The sequence below is a fragment of the Citrus sinensis genome, chromosome 4 (assembly GCF_022201045.2).
Source record: "Citrus sinensis cultivar Valencia sweet orange chromosome 4, DVS_A1.0, whole genome shotgun sequence".
Lineage (NCBI taxonomy): Eukaryota > Viridiplantae > Streptophyta > Magnoliopsida > Sapindales > Rutaceae > Citrus > Citrus sinensis.
Genome location: NC_068559.1, coordinates 11,288,406 through 11,313,066, shown reverse-complemented (window position 1 = coordinate 11,313,066; position 24,661 = coordinate 11,288,406). Strand labels below are relative to the sequence as shown.

General features: G+C 35.3%; 2 protein-coding genes across 4 annotated transcripts; both read right to left on the bottom strand.

The window, feature by feature from the left end:
• Nucleotides 1–7,596: 7,596 nt before the first annotated feature.
• Nucleotides 7,597–13,414, bottom strand: LOC102624148 (heat shock factor protein HSF8-like). Of its 3 annotated transcripts, XM_052439623.1 has the most exons (4): nt 12,903–13,049; nt 11,959–12,031; nt 9,694–9,753; nt 7,597–9,300 (listed from the first exon to the last, which is right to left on the bottom strand). In XM_052439623.1, exons 2-4 carry the CDS (start codon nt 12,022–12,024, stop codon nt 8,044–8,046), a joined length of 1,383 nt encoding a protein of 460 aa, XP_052295583.1. In that variant the 5' UTR covers nt 12,025–12,031; nt 12,903–13,049; the 3' UTR covers nt 7,597–8,043. The 3 variants fall into 3 exon arrangements, with proteins under 3 accessions (XP_052295583.1, XP_006485539.1, XP_006485538.1); XM_006485476.4 differs by lacking the exon at nt 9,694–9,753; XM_006485475.4 differs by lacking the exons at nt 9,694–9,753; nt 11,959–12,031 and having other exon boundaries at nt 12,903–13,414.
• A 3,461-nt stretch (nt 13,415–16,875) lies between these two features.
• Nucleotides 16,876–21,077, bottom strand: LOC107177913 (uncharacterized). The gene is made up of 2 exons (XM_015532455.1): nt 20,850–21,077; nt 16,876–17,436 (listed from the first exon to the last, which is right to left on the bottom strand). The coding sequence occupies exons 1-2, from the start codon at nt 21,075–21,077 to the stop codon at nt 16,876–16,878; spliced, it is 789 nt and encodes a 262-aa protein (XP_015387941.1).
• Between the last annotated feature and the right edge of the window lie 3,584 nt (nt 21,078–24,661).

Below are 24,661 nucleotides of genomic sequence, written 5' to 3'. Positions count from 1 at the left end.
GCTTGTTACGTTCAGTTGCTACAACATATTCTACCGCACTGGCAGGATTCTCATACATCCTCAGTCGTTGCATGTTAGATATCTCATACCTTTATGCAACCTAACAGTGACCAGTTGTTATGTCAACATAAAATATGGCAGTACAAACTTAGATTCTCTTTACCCTACAAGGTAAATCCCTATATCTAGTTCATAACAAATCTTAAACCAAGCACAACCCTTTTAGGATTCAAGTTGAGACTCAATCCAGGAAACTTAATTTAAGACCAAATATTACTCTAATATGTTCCATTAAGACAGGCCATGTTGTGGCTCTCTCTTAACTTGTGTCATTAAATAGGAGGTCAACCGAAATAATGAGTGTAATATAATTTATTAGAGTAAAGTGCTACAGCAGATGTGCAACAACTCATATGAACAGTCAAAAACTCATCTAGATAATTTGTCACTCAACTATAATTAAATTCAGTTCTTAACTTGTAAAAGAAAAACAAACGACAAAGTTCCAGCCATCAAGTACATATTTTCAACCAAAGAATAAAGAAGAAGAACAATAATCGAATAAGAAAGGTTGAATCCCAAATATTATGTAGATTTTGTTATTGGTGCAGACTTGCGTCCTTCTCTTCAATCTTCTTCCTTGTTTGTTTCGTGTTTTTCTTTTTATCGTGATTGACGGCTCCCTTTTTCTTATGATGTGTGCTCCTTTTAAAGTTGAAAATTAGGGTAAACGAAAGCCTAAGTCGCGTATCTTCTAGATTAGGAAACTGCAGATTGCAATATTCTGTAAAATTTTCTCTGTCGTTGTTCTAGGATTGCTACAGCAATGTAATGGTTGCTACAACAACGATTGCTACAGAAACTGTACTGCTCCAGATTTGCTTCAATTTCTTCTGTAGCCAAGTTCTTTTCCATATTTTGCAAGCCTATTGTAGCAGCATTCTTTCCTTGAAATTTAAGCTTTGAATCATCTATAATTATGGACACAATCTAAGCACACAAAATTTTTCTAAAACAATGTAATTTATTAAAAATAAACTAAAACAGTTGTTCATGCAAAATAAAACTAAAATGCAATAAAAACATGTCATTTACTCTCTAAGTAATAATGATTTAAGTGTAAAATTACCATGATAACTCTTATTCATAGAGTTATCAAGTATACAACCCCTGGGGAATTGACTATTAGTAGTTAGGAGAGCTTTGACTTTGCAAGTAAAGGAAGACGAAGCAGTGCAACGGGAAAACATTTTCCATACCAGGTGCCATGTTTAAGACAAAGTATGTTGTATAATTATTGATGGAGGAAGTTGTATTAATGTTGGTAGTACTATCATGGTGGAAAAGTTAGGGCTTCCGACACTTAAACACCCACAGCCATACAAACTGTAGTGGTTAAATGACAGTGGTGAGGTGAAAATGAACAAGCAGGCTAGTGACTTTTTGGATTAGCAAGTATGAAGATAAGATGTTATGTGATGTAGTACCAATGCAAGTTGGACACTTGTTACTTACGAAGCCTTTGCAATTCAACAGACGTGTGAAGAATGATGGCCTCACCAACAAATATTCTTTTGTATTTAATCAACGCAACATGACTCTTATTCAATTGACACCAAAGCAGGTTTATGGAGACCAAGTGAGCGTACAAAGAGAGAGTGAGCAAAAGAAAAATGAGAGAGAAAAAGTCAAGAAAAGTACGACCATTGAGAGAAAATCATAGATGAAACAAAAGAATTTATATGCAAGAGCGAGTGAGATAAAAAAAAAGTATTGTTCTCACATTAGCCAATGATTATACTTTTGTACAAAGAGGCATTTTTAAACACTAACGAACTTGACCTTACTTTGCCTAGTTCTATTACTTCTCTCTTGTAGGAATATGAGGATGTCTTTCCCGAGGAAACACCATATAGTTTACCTCCAATCTAAGGGATTGAGCATCAAATTGATTTCGTACCCGATGCAACCATTCTAAATTGACCAGCCTATAGGAGCAACCCAGAGGAGACAAAGGAACTTTAATGAATTGATGGAAAAAAGGGACGTGGGAGAAAGCATGAGTCCATGTGCAGTTTCAGTTTTATTAGTTCCTAAAAAGGATGGAACATAAAGGATGTGTGTTACTTGTCGAGCCATCAACAACATAATGGTAAGGTATTGACATCATATTCCTAGGCTATATGATATGCTTGATTAATTGCATGAGTCTTGTGTATTTTCTAAAATTGACCTGAAAAGTGGATATCATTATATTAGAATAAAAGAATGAGATGAATGGAAAACTACTTTTAAAACAAAATACAGTTTGTATGAATGGTTAGTCATGCCTTTTAGTTTGACAAATGCCTCGAGTACTTTTATGAGACCTATGAATTATGTTTTGCAAGCTTTTATTGCCAAGTTTGTTGCTATTTATTTTGATGATATCCTCATATATATCAAAAACTTGGACGAGCATGTAGTACATTTGAGATCTGTTTTAGATGTGCTTAGGAAGGAAAAGTTGTTTGTTAATATGAAGAAGTGTACCTTTTGTACCAATAAACTTTTGTTTCTAGGATTTGTTGTGAGTGCACAGGGTATATTGGTTGATAAGGAGAAGGTACATGAAATCCAAGAGTGGCCGAGTCCCACAAGTGTAAGTAATGTGAGAATTATTCACAAGCTCGCTAGCTTTTACTGGCAATTTGTAAAAGACTTTAGCACATTGGCCACACCACTTATTGAAGTAATAAAAAAAGATGTTGGATTCAAATGGGACGAAGAACCAGAGAAAGCATTTCAAATAATTAAGCAAAAGCTAACCAATGCTCCCTTATTGTCCTTGCCTAACTATAATAAAATGTTTGAAATTGAATGCTACGCCTCATGTATTGGTATTGGCATAGTCTTAATGTAGGAGGGACGACCAATTATTTACTTTAATGAGAAACTAAGTGGGGCAGCCGTAAACTACCCTATTTACGATAAGGAGTTGTATTCATTGATTCGAGCGTTAGAAATGTGGCAGAACTACCTATGGCCTAAGGAGTTCATGATTGACACTGATCATGAGTTCTTGATCACCTTAAAGGCTAACACAAGTTGAATAAAAGGCATGCTTGGTGGGTAGAATTCATAGAGACGTTTTCATATGTCATTCATTACAAGCAAGGTAAGGAAAAAATTATTGCAGATGTGCTTTCCCACATGTATGTATTAATCTTGACACTTAATGTTAAACTGCTTGGTTTTGAACATATTAAAGAATTGTATACTGATAACCATGATTTTAGTATTGAATACCAATAAGTACTTTAGGCATGATGGTTACTTATTTTGGGGAATAAATTGGGTGTGCCTAATTGTTCTTTAAGAGATTTGTTAGTGAGAGAATCCCATAGAGGAGGGTTGATGGGGCATTTTGGTGTTGTAAAGACTTTAGCAGTTTTGCAGGAACACTTATATTTGGCCACATAAGAGACAAGATGTTGAGAGACTTTATGGTAGATGTGTCACTTGTAGGCAAGCCAAATCGAAAGTGCAACCCTATGGCTTATACACCACGTTGCCAATATCTAATGCTCTTTGGACTGATGTTTTGATGGACTTTGTACTAGAGTTTCAATGGATTTTGTACTAGAGTTACCTAAGTCTAATCGAGGGAGAGACTCAATTTTTATGGTCGTAGATAGATTTTCAAAGATGGCTCATTTTATTGCATGCTACCAAATAGATGATGCTTCTAATGTCGCTGACTTGTTCTTTAGGGAGATTGTGATAGGGATGCTAAGTTTTTAAGTTACTTCTAGAAAACATTATGGACTAAGTTAAGAACTAAGTTGTTGTTTTTAACTAATTGTCACCCTTAAACTGATGGTCAAATAGAAGTTGTGAATAGAACTTTATCTACTCTGTTGCGGGCTATCATTAAAAAGAACATCAAAACTTGGGAAGGTTGTTTGCCATATGTTGAGTTTGCTTATAATCGTTCTGTTTATTCTACTACTAAGTATTCACCGTTTAAATTTTGTTTATGGTTTTGATCCTTTAACCCCATTGGATTTAACTCCACTACCTGTTTCTAAGCATGTTAACTTAGATGGCAAGAAAAATGCTGAAACTATTAAACAAATACATGAGATGGCGAAGTTCAACATTGAGTGAAGAACTGAACAATATGTTAAACAAGCCAACAAAGGACAACATAAGCTAGTTTTTGAACCCAACGATTAGGTGTGCTTACACATGGGCAATGAACGATTTCCGAAACAGAGTAAATCTAAGTTATTACCTCGAAGGGATGGTCCTTTCCAAGTTTTAGAATGGATCAATGACAATGCATACAAGTTGGATTTGCCCAATGAGTATAACGTAAGTGCTACTTTTAATGTTTCTAATTTGAGTCATTTTCATGCAAATGATGATTTGGTGACAAATCCTTTTCAAGAGGAGGGGAATGGTGAGATTTAGGACAAAATTGTCACAAGCACATGAGATAAGGTATATTCAGATTCTATTTAAGTTCATGTCGGATCAGTCGCAAAAGTTCGAGCAAAGAAATTCAAAGAACCATTTAATGGGTTGATTTAAGCAACTTGTGCTCAATCAAATTCGTGGAGCCCCGTTGAAGGAATCGAACATGATAAATGCATGATTTAGGCTCTTAAAGTTTCCAAATAATCACTTCCATGAAATGGAAAGTTGGCTTGCACATTATGGTGGGAAAATATATTATTTTTCTTTTTTAGATATTTTTCCATTTGGAAAATATACTAATTTTCTTTTTGGACACTTTTCCATTTCTCTAGAAACAAATCAGTTATTTCGCTTTTAATTTTCGAGTTTATATTTTAATTGATGTAAGGCATTTAAGCCGATTAAGATTCGGGTTTGATTTAGATTCTTTCCCATTCGCTTAGATTAAGATTATGATTTGATTTATATTCTTTCCTTATTTGCTTTAAATTAAGATTCCGATTTGATTTTGGTGTACGATTTATTTCCAAAAATTCTTGTAACCAACCTATTTAATGTACTCCTATCCAATAAATAGAGATAGATCGGTTTTGATGCAATTAGTGAGAGAGTTAATTCTTTTTAGTTTTTAAACAAACTCTTTGAACTTATCAGATTTTTGTGGTGTTCAAACTCTTAATTATCAATTAGATCATCCATAACTGATTGTGGCGACCTCACATATCAAAATTCATGCTTTCATTGAGCATCGGATCGCAGTTTCATTAAATTATAGGTTTAGATTTAATCTTAGAAACTAAATTGATTAGGGTCGCATAAGTTCTTAGCGGGGTTCATGTCAAACAATCATCAAATCTTGTCATAACTAACTTTCCACGTCAACATAACTAAGTTTACTAAGCTGCTGACTAAACTACAAGGCTTATAATGCTTTGCAATTAATCAAACCTCTATATCACCTTCCTTTTCATGATCGCAATGCATCAAGCCTCTATGTCACAATCATTACTATACTCTTTAACGCAGAGGAGTTAGTGATGTGAAGGGAGAGAAATATAAAAAAAAAACAAAATAAAAAAATCTTTTTAAAACTTTTTTTAGTCCTTATGCTTTTTACATCGTTAAGTTACAATCACTTAACTAGGTCATATGCCACGTCAGCTATCAATTCAATTCTATAAAAAAGTTTGTGCAAATAGTTTTTGTGCGCCGTTATTATTTGGCATCACATGCTACAATTAACTCTCAAGGGGTGAGACGTCCTCTTTGTAATAAAGTTGAAGACATTATTATTAAAGAGAAAATAATAATAATAATAATAAATAATAAAATATAGTAATTCTCCTATGCATGGGAGGAGGTTGTGTTTCTTGTCCTTTACTGACATTCACATGTTAAAAGTTGAAATAATTTATTGTAAGGTTGCTGGTATCCAATTAACATAAAAGAGCTTTCAAAAGTAATAAAAGAGTTCTACAGTTACCTTGCACAACACCATCTGGTTCGATTCGGTTTTGGCTCAAAGCTGAACTAGAAAGAAACCAACAGGTTTACAATTTTGTGAACCAAATATGAAGTAAACATTAAAACTGAACTAAAGTTGCTAACTAGAGTTCTTAGTTGCTACCTGTCCACCTTTTGAGCTGAGATATAACATTTTAGTACTCTCTACATTTTAGTATTCTCTAGTGCTTCAAATAGCTTTGCTATTTAGTATCTATTATTAGTGTCCATTGAGTTACCTTATACCTCTAAATGCCTCTTTGTTCCTAGCGAAAATGGAAGATCAATCTTTAAAGAGTATATTATTTCGTTACTGCTGGTGGAAAATTCAGCATTTCAATGAAATGTTCTCCTTCTGGGGTTTCTAATGAAATATTCTGTTATTTATGTTTGTTTATACCATTTGGTCAAATGATAATTCTCTGATATGTTTCACATTAAATGTATTCCATGGCGATGGAGATAGTTGAGTTGGCTAAGTGCAAGCAGTTGTCATTGTTAGGGACGGCAAATTGATTTATAACTATGGTATATCATGGTAAGCCTTGAATCTATACTAGATTTTATAACTACAATTCGTCATTAGATCCGATTATGTTGAAACTACTTTACGGTAGAGCACTTGATGATGACTGTGTGATTATAGAGATAAATATTAAATTTATACTTACTATTATGATCTGATGGTCATCGTTAGTTCTCCACAGTGGAGTAGCTCTACTGGAGCCACTGGCTTTGTCAATTAATAGTTTGAGAATCTTATACTATTGATAGTAAGATATGTTTTGGATTTTTACAATAGAATCGTAAAATCTAAAATTGTGTGAGAAATAATATGATGAATTGCAAAAGCCAAGTTGTAAAGTATTTGAGAGCTTAGCGTTGGCAGCTAAAACACACATTGCATCGGGATTGTGGTAACTTTTAGGTATGTTCCGGATTGAGATGTCAATAACTGTTAACATTTAGCAACTATTTTAAGGTAAAAGAGAATAACAATAGTCTTAAACTTAACTATTTGTTACTTTCAAAAAGAAAACTTACTCTCCATCCATAATTGTTTTGAAATTAGGTATAACGAAAGAGCAATTTTTAAAATTTCTTTTGGAAAATTTTAATAATTGAAATAAGGGAAAAAAAAAGCTCCTAAATCAAATGTCTAAAGAAAAATATAAAATTCGGAAAAGAACTAGAAAAATATGAAAATAACTTCAACTTGAAATTTCTTAAATACCTGACGACCTCAATAATTTTTTAGTAGTGTTAAGCTTTTGGTGATAAAATATATCTATCAGAAAATTTTGATGGTGAACTAATATGTTGCAGAAATTTTAGCGGAAAAAAAGATAATTTTTTTGTGAATAAAGATTTATGACGTGTCTCTCATTCTTTGCACTTTTTAAAATGCATATTTAATCTAATTGCTTCCGATTTTTCAATAATGTGTTTTTAAAACATTCTTGGCCAGCCGTTAGTAACAAATATAACCTGGTTGCTGCTAGAAATATACTTGCTGGCTGATAAACATTTGTTGAAAAAGAAAAGAGTACATTTGTTTGGCACTTTAGATTTGAGCTTTTTTCAGCGGTGACGGAATTGTACCCAATGAACATTTAGTAGCAACGTCATCTCTAAACTCAGCAACTTCGACTTAGATATCTACTTATCAATGGTGTTTGAACATAATGGAGCGCCCGAAGTAGGGTTTGTGATCCCCACTGCAAAAATAGACGTTGCCTTGGAGTTTTTATGGTAATATAATCGAAATTTATGAAAGCATTCATTATAAGCAATATCAATCCTTGGTAGAACGAAGGTTGTCTCGCCGAAGGAGGACATCAACCTATACAAACTATAGAATCTTGGGGCAGCATCCAAATACCAGAGAGGAGGGGGGCACTAAATTGGGTGCTTCAATGTGATTGCGACAGACCCAGGCTGAAGAGATACTACAGAAGGAATTAGCTGTTTTCATCGACCAAATAAGTAGATCATGAACTGTCAATTTTTTTCCCCTTTTCCCTCTATTTTCTGACCCTCAGATGATAATAGAACCAGTGGTACATTTAGCATTTTAAATCAGACCTCTTTTGTCTCCGAGTTAAGAAGACCCATTTGTTCCGTGAGCTGATCCATACTCTGGACTTTGTTCCATCCGTTCTCTATTGCCTGCATTTCATTTCCCACAGTTTTGACATCCACCGAGGTTGATTCAATGTCCTCGGGAACTGGACTGTGTACAATATCCCATAAGCCAGAACTCTCTAGCAAAGCATCAATATCAGCATCAGTTGAAATGTCATCAATTTCTATAGGCACTGAACCATTCACTATCAATGAAGTGGGATCAACATATCCTCCATTCTCCATCCTGGATCCAATGAAACTTTCTGCAGGAATACCATCCATACTTTCGGGCATTATTTCTGGAATCTGAGCGAGATCAGGCATGATTACGTCAGACTCTGAAATAGGAAGAGAGGTTGCTTCTTGTGCCGCTACCAGCAAATTAATATCTGGAAACTGATCTGTTGTAGTCTTTTCAGAAGCTGTGGAACGTGAAGAGGATTGCCTTTCGGTTGCAGCAGCTGATGGACCATCCGCTAATATCCCAGAAGCTGCTGGCGCATAAGGTCCTGAAGTTTGGGGGACTTCTTGAAGAGTTACTCCTGACATACGGCTTGAAGTGCTTCCAGTATTAGATGACGATGCACCATCTCCAATCAGGTAGTTATCATGATTGTTGTTAAAAGATTCTAGCTGAGAACTCTCCATTTTTATAATCTTCCTAAGCATTGATTTTGCTGCCTCGTTCATAGAAGGTTGGTACTTAACAATCTGTCCATCAGCAGTAGTAGCATGATCATCTTCAGCAACACCTTCCTGCCTGATCCTACGCTTTTTGTTGGCTTCAGCTATCCGTTTATTGCTATCATTTTGTTGCTGTACAAACTGGGCTAGGAAACCAGGGCTCTGCACAGCTTTTGCCAGGAATGCCATCATTTGCTGGTGCCGCTGCTCCATCCCCTGAAGACGTTGAACCATGGTTTGCAGCTGGCTATCAGTAGCCTGCTGCTGCTGCCTCAACCTAACAAGTTCCTGCATAAGCACGTTCTTGTCCCTCTTAAGCCTCTCTACTTCTTCCTCAAGCCCAAATTTCCCAACTTCAACACAAGCACCCACGGAAGAACTTTGTGCATTTTGTTGATGTGACTGCTGATGACCATGTCCGTGCGCAGGTTTTCTCCTACTAATACTCCGAAGCAGGTGCTTTTGACCACGTAAAAAGCCCTCATTTGCGAATTCCCAGCGGTCCGGATCAACTTTTCTAAAACCCTGTTTGACAAGTGAAATTTAATGGAAGGAAAATACGTTCGCTCCGCAGAATTGACAAATTATCAAAAAGTCAACACATAGTCAGTAAAGCTTATGGTAAACAAAGACCATCCGAATTTTAATCTTTTAGAACTCCTAAAAACTTGAGCACATTTTCTCAACCAAAAGAGGACGGTGTAGAGAATGCTAGGTACATGGAAATGATCAAACTAATTCATCAGGTATTTGTTCCTTCTAGAAGAAGCTCAATTTTAATAATGTGAAGGGGCAAAAAAATTGCTTTCCTGTCCTTTATTTTCTACATCATTTCAAGAGGTTCATTACTAAATTGTGAGAATTTGAAACAAGAAATTTTAGGTACAAATTATCTTACATGGTAGAGACTGACCTTACCTGATGTTCAGTCAACAAGAATAAGGGTGGGAATGGAAACAGGATTCTTTTCCCCCCATTCTGTTTGTTAAGACATCAAGGAATAAGGAATTAGGATTCCTGCTTTCTGTAGAATCGCTTGAGTAAAGTCCAAATTCCATTACTTGACATTGTAAACTAATTAATTTTGTATATATAATAAACTTGTTACTTAATTTTATAATTTAAATAGCCAAAAATATTAAAAAAAAGTGTACAACTGGTCAAATCCTAGCACCAACAACAGTAAAATAATGAGGTACGTAGGTGCATATTAACCTAATGCAGCCAAACAAAATTACCATAAAGAGGGAAAACTTGAGCCATACAACAATAATATGAATATCTATGAGACATTCTCTATACAATAAAGAAAAAAAACCCTGCCCGTGCAATAAAACTGCCCTCTACACATAAAAACCAACTTAAAATCCTTCCCAATATAAAAGAATAAAAAGAAAGAATTATCTTAATATTCTTTAGAAACAAAAGCCAAAGAGATATTAAAAAAGCAAATTTTATGCAAGCAAAAGACTTGGTTCTCTCTCTTATCTTCGAAGAGGCATCTACTTTTCCCAATTGACCCAAAAAGAAAAAAAAAAAAAAAAGAGATAGTACACCATACTTCCACTGCTATTTCGCCTTCTTTCTCCTTCCGAAGGCAAAAACATACTCCAAAAGCAAAGAACTACAAGACCTTTGAACTGCTCCAAAGATTCTAGTTTCTTAGCATAAAAAGAAGTATCCACACTACTTTTAACTAACTAGCAACACTTAGTATCAGCAAACGGAAGATAAAACTTATGGTAAATACAAGATCGATCAAGAAACCAAAGATTAGAATGAAGATGCTAACACAAAAGATAATAAAACTATCAAATTACCATGTTGTGCTCATTTTCTAAGTGCACCATAAGCTATCTTAAGTCATCAGCATCTTATGATAGTCAAATTACTATCTGGTGCTGTGTTGGCAAAATCAAGTAAAGTTTATGCTAACTAAATTTGTTTTCACAGAATGAAAAAATAATTATGCAATGGAAGCACAAACTTCCAGATAATGTTAGCAATTTGGCCAACAACAGCATAAACAATTTCTTACGTCTTGACATTAACAACATTATCAAGTACTACAGCCATACATAATTCTTAAGATTATTGTATTTTTAATTTAATGCAGAAACATAATTTAGACCATATAATCTGTATAAAATGTGTATAGATCTACAGTTTCGAATAAGGATTTACAAAGACCATAGTTTAGATTTACAAGACAAAGCTAATGCGTCATCCAGGCAAATCATCACCAGCTAGATACATCATTTTCAGCAAACCGTTGTGCAATCTATGTATTGTAACACATACAGAAGCTAATGAAAAATGAAAATTCCATAGGACAGGTGTTTTAATCCCGCTTCAAGCTAGGATGATCAATCAACCAGTCTTAGGGTAAAGGGCTTTCTCCACTTTTACTTTTGTTTACTTATCCCTAACACTTGCACATAGGAAATGAGACTTACTCCACGTTTACTACGAATTTAGAAGGTGTTTTCTTTCGCTCATATATAACTATTTAATTTCTTTTATTAACCTAAACAGTAAATAAATGAATAAAAAAGAAATGAGGATTTATATTCAAGTCGCAAAACAAATATTATGCTTACATCATAGGTTTACACACAAGACCAGTATGCATAGTAAAGAAAACACAATGTGTGGAATCTCTAGCTTCCTCCACAAATTCATTATCCAGTAGATAACAATTATTTTTAGATAGATTAGACTATGACAAAGTACAAGATGGGTTATGCCTAGAAATAGATATGGAGCTTTGGGAAAATACTCTGTTTTCCAAGTGTATATTAGTCAAAACAATATGCATCAGAAAGAGGTGGGGGGGAAGGTTCCTCATAGTTATATTTGAACATTGTGCATTGCAGAAGCTTGATTCGTAACAAAGAGGCAGTACATGTATCGCCTAAAATGCAGTTTATTCACCACCTAGCCTCTGGATGGCTGCAAATTACAATGGTGAGAATACAAAATAATTTGTTACCTTCTGTTACCAAGCATAACAGACAATTGAAAACACCAGATTGCCACATCTAGACTTGCACAAGCTCTTTTGCCTATCATTAAATAGGTATTGCCTAAGCTCTGTAAGTTCAGCACTATTCTAGCCTCCAGCTGACTTTAAACTATTACAACAGGAACCAAAAAAAAAAAAGAGTAATAATCATAAGTAACCTTTGAAATCAGGTTATGATAAACCTGAGATTTGAATTCTTTCCCCATTTCCCCCTTCTGCTCCATTTGGTTGCTGAAAAAACGCACGAAGAGACATCATTACAGGTTTCAATAATTAACATTCCAACATTCAGAAGGCATTGATACAGAAGCATTGAACCCCCATCATCACCCATCCAGCAAATGTAATCAACCCTGCTTTTTCAAAAGCCAAAGCAACGTACAAAATTTGATTTTAAAAGGTAACATCCTACCATTTTTCCTTCTAAGTTTCTTAGCAACCAAATGGAGCATTTCCATGGTAGTTCTAACGGTTCGGGAACACTTGAATTTAATCCAGACGCTCCAGCACTCCATTAGACTGCTAACCGAAGATTTTCTGGTTTCTCATACTCTAATTGGAGTTTATTAGGGTCATTTTTTCCTCTCTCAAAACACACTGAAAATTCAAGCAATAAAAATCAAATCTCCACCCCTTTTTAACCTCATCCCCAATTTCAATATTGTAATGTAACGTATCAAGGCACATCAGACAATCCAGCAACTAATCACATACAGTACTCGAATCAGCCAATTGATCCAAAAACAAGATCCAAGCCATTATTTCCATTACTTTCACCAATTACTTTAGCAACCAGAAAAGATCAGTCTATTGAGACAATATAATTTTAACTAAATGATAAATCCGAAATATTAACTTAACACTATCCATAACAAATAGCAAATAAAATACATATGAAAAATATATCTTCAATTATATAAGCAGACCAACCATATTCATTAATCATCAAGAACCCAAGCCAAAACCCAAATATGTTAAAAAAAACACAGACACTGTTCCAGAAACTAAAACACAAATAATAGCAGCACTTGGAAGTAAAGAAATAAAATCTAACAAACTAAAGGCAACTTTGATGAAATAAGCCAATTAAGTAAACACATACGTAAGTGTTTAACTGGCGAACAAAGCTAGAAAAGTTGTTGTGCTTGAAGTACTTAGGAAGGAGGTCACGCGCGAACTCCGGAGGGTTCCAAACGACGAAGCTGTTGCTGGTAGGGCTCCAAGACACTATCGAGTCCGTCGCCAGATCATCCACCATGTCATAAGTTTTGCTCAGAAACGGCGGTGGTGCATTCGTAGCATTCTGCACAGGGGTCGGCTGCGATGGAGGCGTACCACCACCACCAGTCGCCGATGGATCACCAGCGCCTCCGCCCCTGTTGGCGGCTCCATCCATGCTAACAAATTCGTGAATTAATCACACTAAAAATTTTAACTTTTTTTTCACTATAAAACAATTAGGGTTTTCTTCCCCCCCTGTAAAAAAAAAAAGGCGTTACATTAAAGAAGCTCTTTGTAAACGCCTGGTTAGATTTTGAAGAAATTTGACAAGTCGGTTCTGTACGGCCACGGGAGATTGGGGATTTAAATAGGCTAGAAATAAGGCGACGAAGACGACGACACTTTTACACTCCCCGAATTACCGAAATTGTACGCTTTTTAATATAATGACCATTATGCCCTTTCATTGGTGGGATACTGGGATTTGGACAAATTTGCCAATCCATTTTTATTTTATAAAAAAATAATGTCAATAATTGGGGGTGGCTATAGAGTTTAGGGAAATTTATAAAAATGGTCATAAAATTTATGCGTTTTTCAACTTTAACCCTCCCAAATTTTTTCTATCAACATTAGCCAAATCACCAAATTATGGACGAAATTACCCTCATCATTCTCACGTTTCTCTCAAGCCAAATTCCTCCCCCTCTCACCAAAATCTCATCACCGGAATCCCGTATACATCGTCGACGGCGTAGATCGACAGTGGAGGAAGTTGCGGCGGTTGAAACAAGCTAAATCACGTTGAAAATCTTCGGAGATCTCCAAAATCAAAGACAAAAATTGGAAACCCTAGGTGAGTTACTGAAAACCCGTTGTTGTTCTTGTTGTTGTTGTTAGTGCTGCGTTGGTGATGGATTGAGTATTTGGGCTGTTATTGGTGTTTAATGGTGGTGGTGGGTGAGATGCATGTGGGAAAGGGAAGGGAAGAGAAAGGGAAGGGAAAGGGAAAGGAAAGGGAAGGCCATGGTGCATCCCGTGTGCGAGGCCGCGCCTGTCGCATGCGAGATGCGCGTGGAACGCGCATCCCGCGCTTGCGGGATGAGCGTGCGACAGGCGCAGACTCGCGCGCGCGAGTTGCATGCCAGCCTGCGCGCACGAGTTGCGTGCTAGCCTGCGCGTAACTCTCGCACGCTTGCTGCTGCCTTTTGGTGCGACAGGAACCCCGTCGCACCATGAGGCAGCACCTCTTGGTGTGACAACAACACCTTTTTTTTTCTTTTTTCTTTTGTTCATAATTTATTAACATGTAATACTTTTAACTTGTACCAGATAAATGGGCAAATCAAAAATAGCATTGCATAACCCACCCAGATCAAGGAAAGAACCGGGAATGATGAAGATAACTTATGCTGATCACTTTCCCGGGCGTATCACGAGTATGTGCAAATTAGATGTCATTGTTAATGCCATCCGAGAAAAATTAACAAAGCAACAGTTGCAATTGTTCAAAGAAAATATATTTGGGCATTTCCTACAGTGCTGAAGCTATCCGTTCAGGGGCTTAATTGTGCACAATATATTGCTTCGGCAAGTGTCCCATGGCGCTGGAAATGAAAAAGATGAGTTATGGTTTCAAGTTGGCGACCATTTGATACAGCTATCGACTAGAGAGTGGTGCCTAGTAACGAGTCTTTACTATGGCGAAGATGTCGTCCTGACGAAGTATAAAACAATGCATAGGTTACTTAAGAAGTATTTTGGAGGCAGGAATCACGATATAAATCTTGCCCAGTTCGAGCAAAGACAATAAATGAGCATTAGTCAGCTTTTGCTTGATTATTTGAAATGTCTTCTCTTGCGCTTCTCCCCACTGGAATCCAACATCTTTTTCTTATTACTTTAGTAAATGATGCGGCTAATGTGCTAAAGTCGTTCACAAATCATCGATAGAAACTAGCAAGCCCATGAAAGCTTCTCACATTAGTTACACTTGTGGGACTCGGCTACTCTTGGATTGCACGTCCCTTTTTCTCATCAAGCTGTATACCCCATGCACTCACAACAAATCCTAGAAATACAAGTTTGTTGGTGTAAAAAGTACACTTATTTAGGTTAGCAAACAACTTTTCTTTTCTAAGCACATCTAAAACAGATTTCAAATGTACTACATGATCGTTTATGTTTTGGCTATAAATGAGGATATCATCAAAATAAACAACAACAAACTTGCAAATAAAAGCTCGTAAGACATGATTCATAAGTCTCATAAAAGTGCTCGGGGCATTAGTTAGATCAAAAGACATGACTAACCATTCATACAAACCATATTTTGTTTTAAAAGCAGTTTTCCATTCATTTCATTCTTTCATTCTAATATGATGATATCCACTTTTCAAATCAATTTTGGAAAATACACAAGACCCATGTAATTCATCAAGCATGTCATCTAGCCTAGGAATGAGATGTCGATATTTTATCGTTATGTTGTTGATGGCTCGACAGTCAACACACATCCTCCACGTCCTATCCTTCTTAGGAACTAATAAAACGAGAACTGCACATGGACTTATGCTTTTTCTCACGTACCCTTTTTCCATTAATTCATTAACTTACCTTTGAAGTTCCTTGGTCTCCTCCAGATTGCTCCTATAGGCTGGTCTATTTGGAATGGCTGCATCGGGCACAAAATCAATTTGATGCTCAATCCCTTGGATTAGAGGTAAACCATGTGGTGTTTCCTCAAGAAAAACATCCTTATACTCCTGCAAAAGAGAAGTAATAGAACTAGACAAAGTAAGGTCAAATTCGTTAGTATTTAAAAATGTCTCTTTGTACAAAATTACAATCATCGACTGATGTAAAAACAATGCTTTTTTTATCTCACTTACTCTTGGGTAGAAATTCTTTTGTTTTCCATCTAATTTTTGCTCAATGGCCGTATTTTTCTTTGGTTTTTCTCTCACATTTTCCTCGGCCTCTTTTTGAATTTCACTATCTTTTTCTCTCATTTTCTTTTCCTCATTCTCTCTGTAGGCTCACTTGGTCTATATAAACTACTTTGGTGTCAATGGAACAAGAGTGATGTTGCGTTGATTAAATACAAATGAATATTTATTGGTGAAGCCATCATGTTTCACACGTCTGTCGAATTGCCAAGGCCGCCCAAGTAACAAGTGTCCAGCCTGCATTGGCATTACATCACAAAGCACCTTATCTTCATACTTGCCAATCCAAAAAGTCACTAGTACCTGCTTGTTCACTTTCACCTCTCCATTGTCATTTAACCACTATAGTTTGTATGGCCGTGGGTGTTTAAGTGTCGAAAGCCCTAACTTCTCTACCATGATAGTACTAGCAACATTAATACAACTTCCTCCATCAATAATCATACTACATACTTTGTCTTGAACATAGCACCTAGTATGGAAAATGTTTTCCTATTGCACTGCTTCGTCTTCCTTTACTTACACACTCAAAGCTCTCCTCGCTACTAAAGTCAATTTCCCAAGGGCTATATACTCTTCATCTTCGACATCCTCTAATGGTGGTATCTCATTCTCTTACGTCTCATCTTTAGTTACAATCTCACCATTGTCCTGCAATACCATAATGCTTTTATTCACACATTCACTTGTGATATGCCCCGTGCCTTGACATTTAAAACACTTAATGTAACGTTTCCTAATAGTAGGAGTCACGGTGTTACCTTGTGTGTTGTGCTTGGAGGGCTCGGATTTTAGCTTAGTTGTAGTAGATGCTTGTGGCCTCTCGTCTCGTTTCACATAGCTCGGCTTCCGAGGAGTGGAACTCGAACTTGGGACTGCACGAATGTTACCCCTCCTCTTGAGTTGCTACTCAATCTTGATGGCTTTGTGGACCATCTTCTCAATCTCCACATAATGTTGCAACTCAACCTTATCTGCAATCTCCCGATTAAGTCCATTTAAGAATCGTGCCATGGTAGCTTCTCTATCCTCTTCCACATTTACTCTAATCATGGCAATCTCCATTTCTTTATAATAATCCTCAACGCTTCGACTACCTTGTGTAAGACGTTGTAATTTTTGGCACAAGTCTCTATAATAATGGTTAGGTATAAAACACCTTCTCATCAATGATTTCATTTCATCCCATGTCTCAATTGGACGTTCCCTATTTTGCCTCCTACTTATAACAATTTGATCCCACCAAGTAATAGCATAATTAGAAAACTCAATCACAACCAATTTTACTTTTTTTGCCTCTGAATAATTGTGGCAGTCAAATATGAACTCCATTTTCTTCTCCCATTCAAGGTATGCTTCTAGGTAGGATTTTTCAATCAACCTATTAGGTGCTTCTTTAAATTTTGTTGCACGAGCTCTTGTGACATGTTCAGCGGGAACTTGAATAGGATATAAATATGCCTCATCCTACGTGTTTGTGACAGTTTTGTCCTTAATCTCATCATTCCCCTCCTGTTGAAGATGATCTGTTCTCAAATCATCGCCTGCATCAAAAGGACTCAAATAAAAAACATTAAAAGTTGCATTTACATTGTACTCACCAGGCAAATCCAACTTGTATGAATTTTCATTGATCTGTTCCAAGACTTGGAAAGGACCATCCCTTTAAGGTAATAACTTGGATTTCTTTTGTTCCAAAAATCGTTCTTTACACATCTATAACCACTCCCAATTGTCGAGTTCAAAGACTAGCTTGTGTCGCCCTTTGATGGCTTGTTTAGCATGTTGCTCTCTGCTCAATGTTGAACTCCGCCATCTTATATATCTACTTAACAATTTCAACCCTTTTCTTACCATCTAAGTTAACACGCTAAAAAACAGGTAATGGAGTTAAATCCAATGGGGTTAAAAGACTAAAACCATAAATAATTTCAAATAGTGAATAATTAGTAGCAAAATGAACAGAGCGATTATAAGCATACTCAACATGTGGCCAACAATCATCTTAAGTTTTGATGGTTTTTTAATGATAGCCCGCAACATAGTAGATAAAGTTTTATGCACAACTTCTGTTTGACTATCAGTTTAAGGGTAACAAGTAGTCAAAAACAACAACTTAGTTCCTAACTTAGCCTATAATGTTTTCCAGAAGTAACTTAAATCTTAGGGCATGTTCGGTATTGTTTTTGAATTTGTATTTTCTAAGAACAAAAATGAGAATGAAAATGGTGTTTTGCAGTTGCTGTATTTTGAATTTAAGTATGCGTTTGGTATCATTTTTTTGTATCCTGTATTTTAGAACTAAAAACAGTAATATGCGTTCAGTGGACACAATTGAAAATAATAAAAATATTGAATATGTGTTCGGTAGTACCATTTTCAAAAACATATTTTATTAAACACTTAAGTCATACTTATAGTTAGAAAATACATTTAACTAATACATACACAAACATACCATAAATAATTTAAACAAAATAATTATCAAAAAATACATGATGATAAAGTTTTAGTATTAGCATTAATAAAAAAAGTTTTACATTGTCATTGCTTTTACACTATAATTAAGATATATATTACAACACATATGATTTAAACAAAATAATTATAAATATTACCTGACAGACATCATGCATTAGGTGTCTTCTCCATAGAAATACTTGAAGTCAAGCAACAAAAATCTCCTCCACACCGTTGAGATCCTCAACAAACTTTGCTTTTGATTCCAAATCAATGAACTGGTTGGACTTACTAGCTAAATGCGATATGCTAACTCTTCCTTGGCACCTAATGTAGTTGGCTACAACTTTCATCTCTTCCTATGAGATGTATATGTATTTTCCTCTATCATCCATGACACCATAAAGTCGCCTTATTCAAAAAGCAAATTCAGTTTTAAATTCCTTAGCAAGCATTTTACAGAACGTAGCTCCATATCATAGACCACCAATGGAATGAAAGGATCATTCAAGTTTATCTATGACAAGGTAAAAACATAATCGAAATTACCACGGATGAGAGACAAAACCTAAACTAAGGTCAACTAGAAGGAAATACAATGACATTCTATTAATCAGGAGGGGTTGCTAATGGTTTCAAGGATAAGAAATTCTAAAGCGAAAAATATATATCCACACAAGACATCTTAGAAAAATTGGAAGTCGAGAGCTTAAATACAAAAAGTTGCAGCAATGACCCATCATTTAGGTAAAACAATATATTCATGAAAATAAATAAATAAATAAAATACAAGAAATGGAGGAACGCATGCCCATATTCTCAAGAGAGGTAATTCGATTGATACACTGTTGCATGGACCACAAGTTATAAAGCAAGTAAGCAACATTAGGATGCAATATTTTGTACAAAACTATGAACCTACGACATGATTAACCACAATGCATAAACACTATTTGACTAACAACATATGTGTTCATAGAATAAATACTACAAAAAACATCAGCTTCTTAAGCTCATTGATCAAAATAACAAATAAAATTCTATATGCACATTGGTAGTCACAATTGAAGAATTCTTCATCACTGCAACCAGCTGGTGAGATAGGAAGGAAATATTTTTGTTTACGTAGATAAAATATGACAAACAAAATAAAACAGCTCTACCAGCAAGCATTTACTTGGGTCTGCAACTTAAATTTTGTAGCAAGATCTTCTAAAGGAATACATTAGCTATTTTAGCAACATGTCATAGATTATAAATTGAACATATCAAAATCAAATATGTTCTACTACAAATTGACCTATTCAAATTAAGACTAAGCTCTTGCAATTTCAAAGTTTTACATCTTTTAAAATCACAGGTTCAAGTTTTAATTATTTACAATCGCATAAAGAAACTAGGTAACCTTGATAGATTATTTGGGAAAGATACTGAGATGTGTGAGTATATATATATATATCTTCTATGAATACAAAACTATTATGTATATAAAATTTTCTACAGTTGAAAAATGAGGAGGACTTAGAAAAATTGGATAGTGGTTATTAACTTTAATAAGTTTTTTTTTTTTATCTTTTTATCTTTTTGGAGTGCTCTTTTTTTGTCTCACTCGTTCTCGCGTAGAAATTCTTATGTTTTCCTTCCGATTTTCTCTCAATGGTTGTATTTTTCTTTGGTTTTTCTCTTACATTTTTCTCGACCTCTTTTTGAATTTCATTGTCTTTTTCTCTTGCTCACTCTCTCTATAGGCTGACTTGGTCTCCATAAACCTGCTTTGGTGTCAATGGAACAAGGGTGATGTGCATTGATTAAATACTAATGAAAATTTGTTGGTGAAACCATCATACTTTACACGTCTGTCGAATTGCCAAGGCCGCCCAAGTAACAAATGTCCAGCCTGCATTAGTACTACATCACATAGCACCTTATCTTCATACTTGCTAATCCAAAAAGTCACTAGTATTGCTTGTTCACTTTTACCTCACCACTGTCATTTAACCACTGTACTTTGTATGGTCATGGGTGTTTAAGTGTCACAAGCCCTAACTTCTCTACCATGATAGTACTAGCAACATTAGTACAACTTCCTCCATCAATAATCATACTACATACTTTGTCTTGACAAGCTACTAAAGTTAAGTCCCTAGGGACTATATACTCTTAATCTTTGATGTCCTCTAATGGTGGAATCTTATTTTCTTCTGTTTCATCTTCAGTTACAATCTCACCATTGTCCCGCAATACCATAGCTCTTTTATTCACACATTCACTTGCGATATGCCCCGTGCCTCGACATTTAAAACACTTAATGTCGCGATTCCTAATAGTATGAGTCACGGTGTTACGTTGTAAATTATGCTTAGAGGGCTCGGATCTCACTTAGGTGCAATAGATGCTTGTTACCTCTCGTCTCATTTCACATGGCTCGGTTTCCAAGGAGTGGAACTCGAGCTTGGGGTTGCACGGGTGTTACTCTTCCTTTTGAGTTGCTGCTCAATCTTGATGGCTTTGTGGACTATCTCCTTAATCTCCACATAATGTTGCAACTCAACCTTATCTACAATCTCCCGATTAAGACCATTTAAGGATCCTGCCATGATAGCTTCTCTATCTTCCCCCACATTTGCTCTAATCATGGCAATCTCCATTTGTTTATAATAATCCTCCACGCTTCGGCTACCATGTGTAAGCCTTTGTAATTTTTGGTACAAGTCTCGATAATAGTGGTTAGGTACAAAACACCTTCTCATCAATGATTTCATTTCATCCCATGTCTCAACTAAACGTTCCATATTTCACCTCCTATTTATAACAAGCTGATCCTACCAAGTAATAGTATAGTCAGAAAACTCAATCACAGCCAATTTTATATTTTTTTCTTCTGAATAATTGTGGCAGTCAAATATGAACTCCATTTTCTTCTCCTATTCAAGGTATGCTTCTGGGTCGAATTTTCCTTGAAAAAATTGAATCTTCGTCTTTATGCCACTTAATCCATCATCTCTATTCCTAGCTCTCCTACCTCGTCCATCTCCTTTATAGCTATCCACGGAGTCCTCCTCTTCATCATACTTATCCCTATAATAGTCATCAATCTCTCCTTTAGCTGGAGCTCTTTCTTTTCTACGTGCTTGGGGAACGAGTTGTGGCTGCCCTACAAGTTTGTTCTCCACTTGATCCAAACGCTCATGTATGAGCTCTAATTCATCCCTCATCATCCTTCTCATCTCTCCCATTAATGCTTGAATTCGTATGTTCTTAGTAGTTGCAGACTAATCCTCTTCATTTGTGTTTCGGTCTAGGTTTTGAGACATGGCTAACATCTACAAAAGAAAGTAAAAAATAATGTGAAAAGGACTCACCTCACTCCCTTACATGTTTCACTTAAAACAAATAATGATTCACTTAATGCCACTCATGTTTCAGTCAAATTAATTGGTTGATGCTTAATGAAAGTACGAACCTTGGTATGTGATGTCACCACAATCAGTTATAGATAATCTAATTGATAAGTCAAGAGTTTGAAAGCCACGGAAATCTAATAAGTTCAAAGAGTTTGTTTAAGAACCAAAGAGAATGAAGTCTCTCACCAACTACATCAAAACTGATCTTCTCTGTTTATTGGATGTAAGTACATTATATACGGTTGGTTACAAGAATTTTTGGAAATAAATCCTAATCTGAAATCAAATTGAAATCCAAATCTAAAGCAAATATGGAAAGAATCTAAATCAAATAAGAATCTTAATCTAAGCGAAAATGAAAGAACTATATGAAATCAAAATCCTAATCTAAGTAAATAGGAAAAATTCTAAATAAAAATCAGAATCTTAATCGGCTTAAGTGCCTTACTCCAATTAAAATAGAAACTCGACAATTAAAAGAGAAATAACTTATTTGTTTCTACCATCTAAGCTAACACGCTCAAAAATAGGTAGTGGAGTTAAATCCAATAGGGTTAAAGGATTAAAACCATAATAAACTATGAACTTGAGTCTGGAGAAAATTCATCTGCCATCGATTAAAGCTAATCGATCTACGAAAGAGGCTAAGATTAAAGAGCACAGAATAGATGGGGATAACCTATCTCCCGATTCTTTCAAAGACAAATTAATGGAGGAGCAGCAAGCTATAGAGAATGAACTAATGGGCAAGGATGAGGAGTTGAAGTTTGATATAAGAGATGTCATAGTTGAAAAGAAAAGAATTCTACCATCCATCTTTTTCTCCCCAAAGATCCATTCACATTTAGTGAAACCCTGGCAGTCAACGGTGGTTGTGAAATTATTAAGAAGGAATATTGGCCATAAAGTTCTGTGTAGCCGTTTGGAGGCCTTATGGGGTATGTCTCATGGTCTCTCTATGATAGATCTGGAGAATAACTACATCCTACTCTGCTTTAAAACATTTCAGATGCACAACACGTGCTAACTCAAGGACCATGGATTGTGCTTGGCCACTATTTAACGGTTCAATTGTGGTCACCTCATTTTGACAGCGCAAAGGAGAAGATTTCTTCAATCGTGGCCTGGATGCGTCTCCCTAGAATGCCACTCCATTATTATCACGAGAAGGTGCTACGTTTGTTGGGACAGGTAATTGGAAATGTAGTTCGCATTGATTACAGTACTTAGTCAGCTACTCGAGGTAAGTCTACTAGAATTGTTGTTGAAGTTGCTTTGGATAAGCCTTTGTGCTCTCAATTTCTCCTCAACGACAAGATTAAAAAAGTTGAATATGAAAGCTTACCCATCATTTGCTTTGATTGTCGAAAGTATGGTCATCTAAATGTTTCCTGCCTTGAGAAAAGAGGAATGAAGCACCTTCTTATGTAGCTGCATCTGAAAGTCCATTGAACCAGTGGATTAGAGCCCTAAAGATGACAAAAAGGTCATTTTTGATCCGTTTGAGCCTTTCTAGCCATCCCTATTATAAAGTATCCATAGTTAACCCCCTTGAGTTTATATATTAAAAAATATTTTTTTTCTTTGGTAACCTATCATCTTGTCCCACTCCAACGTGGAATATCACCTTATATCTTATGTTTTTCGCCACCCAATTATGTTTGAAAATAGGATGATTATGTATTCTTGAAAATGGCACTATGAATAAAAATAAATAAATAAATAATAATAAATAATATAAAAAAAAGAAAAAAAATCCAAGTGAAAAGCACCTTACAATCTCCAAAAATCCTATATTTTGCAAACATATATTTTATTTTTCCTATTATCCCTTCTTTGTTAGTCATGTCCCTAGCCTACGTTACATCTTAGTATAAGTCCTTTTTGACTTTAGGGAACTATAGTCTGAAGTAGAAACTGGTAATATGGACTAAAAGATGTGGTGACGAAAACAAATTGGTTTGGCTAGTAATTCCCCAGACTTGAGATCATTTTATTTATAAATTGCAGGCATTATCCTTTCATTTTGATGAGAGTGTGTGATATTGTTTTTGCTATTCCCTCAATCTACCACTTCTTAGAGTGACTATTTTTATTAGGTTTATTTTTTTTAAGAGAGTCAGTCTTAACCGTGAGATTTTGGGGTTTGACATATTATCCTTAAAAGTAGCTTGATTAATGTAGCTCTGATAATTGATCACTTTGCATGATTTTACTTGACTAATTTATGTGGGTGTGATTTTCTTTAGGCTGAAGATAATGCTTATACTTTTATTTGATTGTTGTCATTAATCTGATTAAACAAGCAACCACAATTTTCAAAAAGAAAAAAAAAAGAGAGATTTCAATTTGGGTTTCAAATTTGCTAGACTTTTATCAATTAAATTGCTAGGGCCTAGTAATAAGTTGGTTGGGGGATATGATTGACACTAAAAAATGTACATTTAATAAATATAAAATTATCAAATTTTCACTTACAATGTTGATTAAAGTGCTCATTATTCTTAAATTATCTTAATACTACCCTAATAAATTTTTATATTAAATTAATTTACAGTGTGTTAATTTTTATATTGTAAATATTTCAGGAATAAAGAAGAAATTGGAATTGAAAATAGAAAACAAAGAAGAATTGCTAAAGATATTTGGAATGCATTATTGAAGAGATGTAATTAATAAAATAAAATATAAAATAAAAGAAAGGAATGTGAGCAAACAGACTCGTGATAGTCAGGTGGCCACTTCAGATATGAATTTGTAAACCTACATCAAGTTCATATATTGTTTTTTGATTGGTTCGAGATATATTCTTCTGAGAACAACATCTC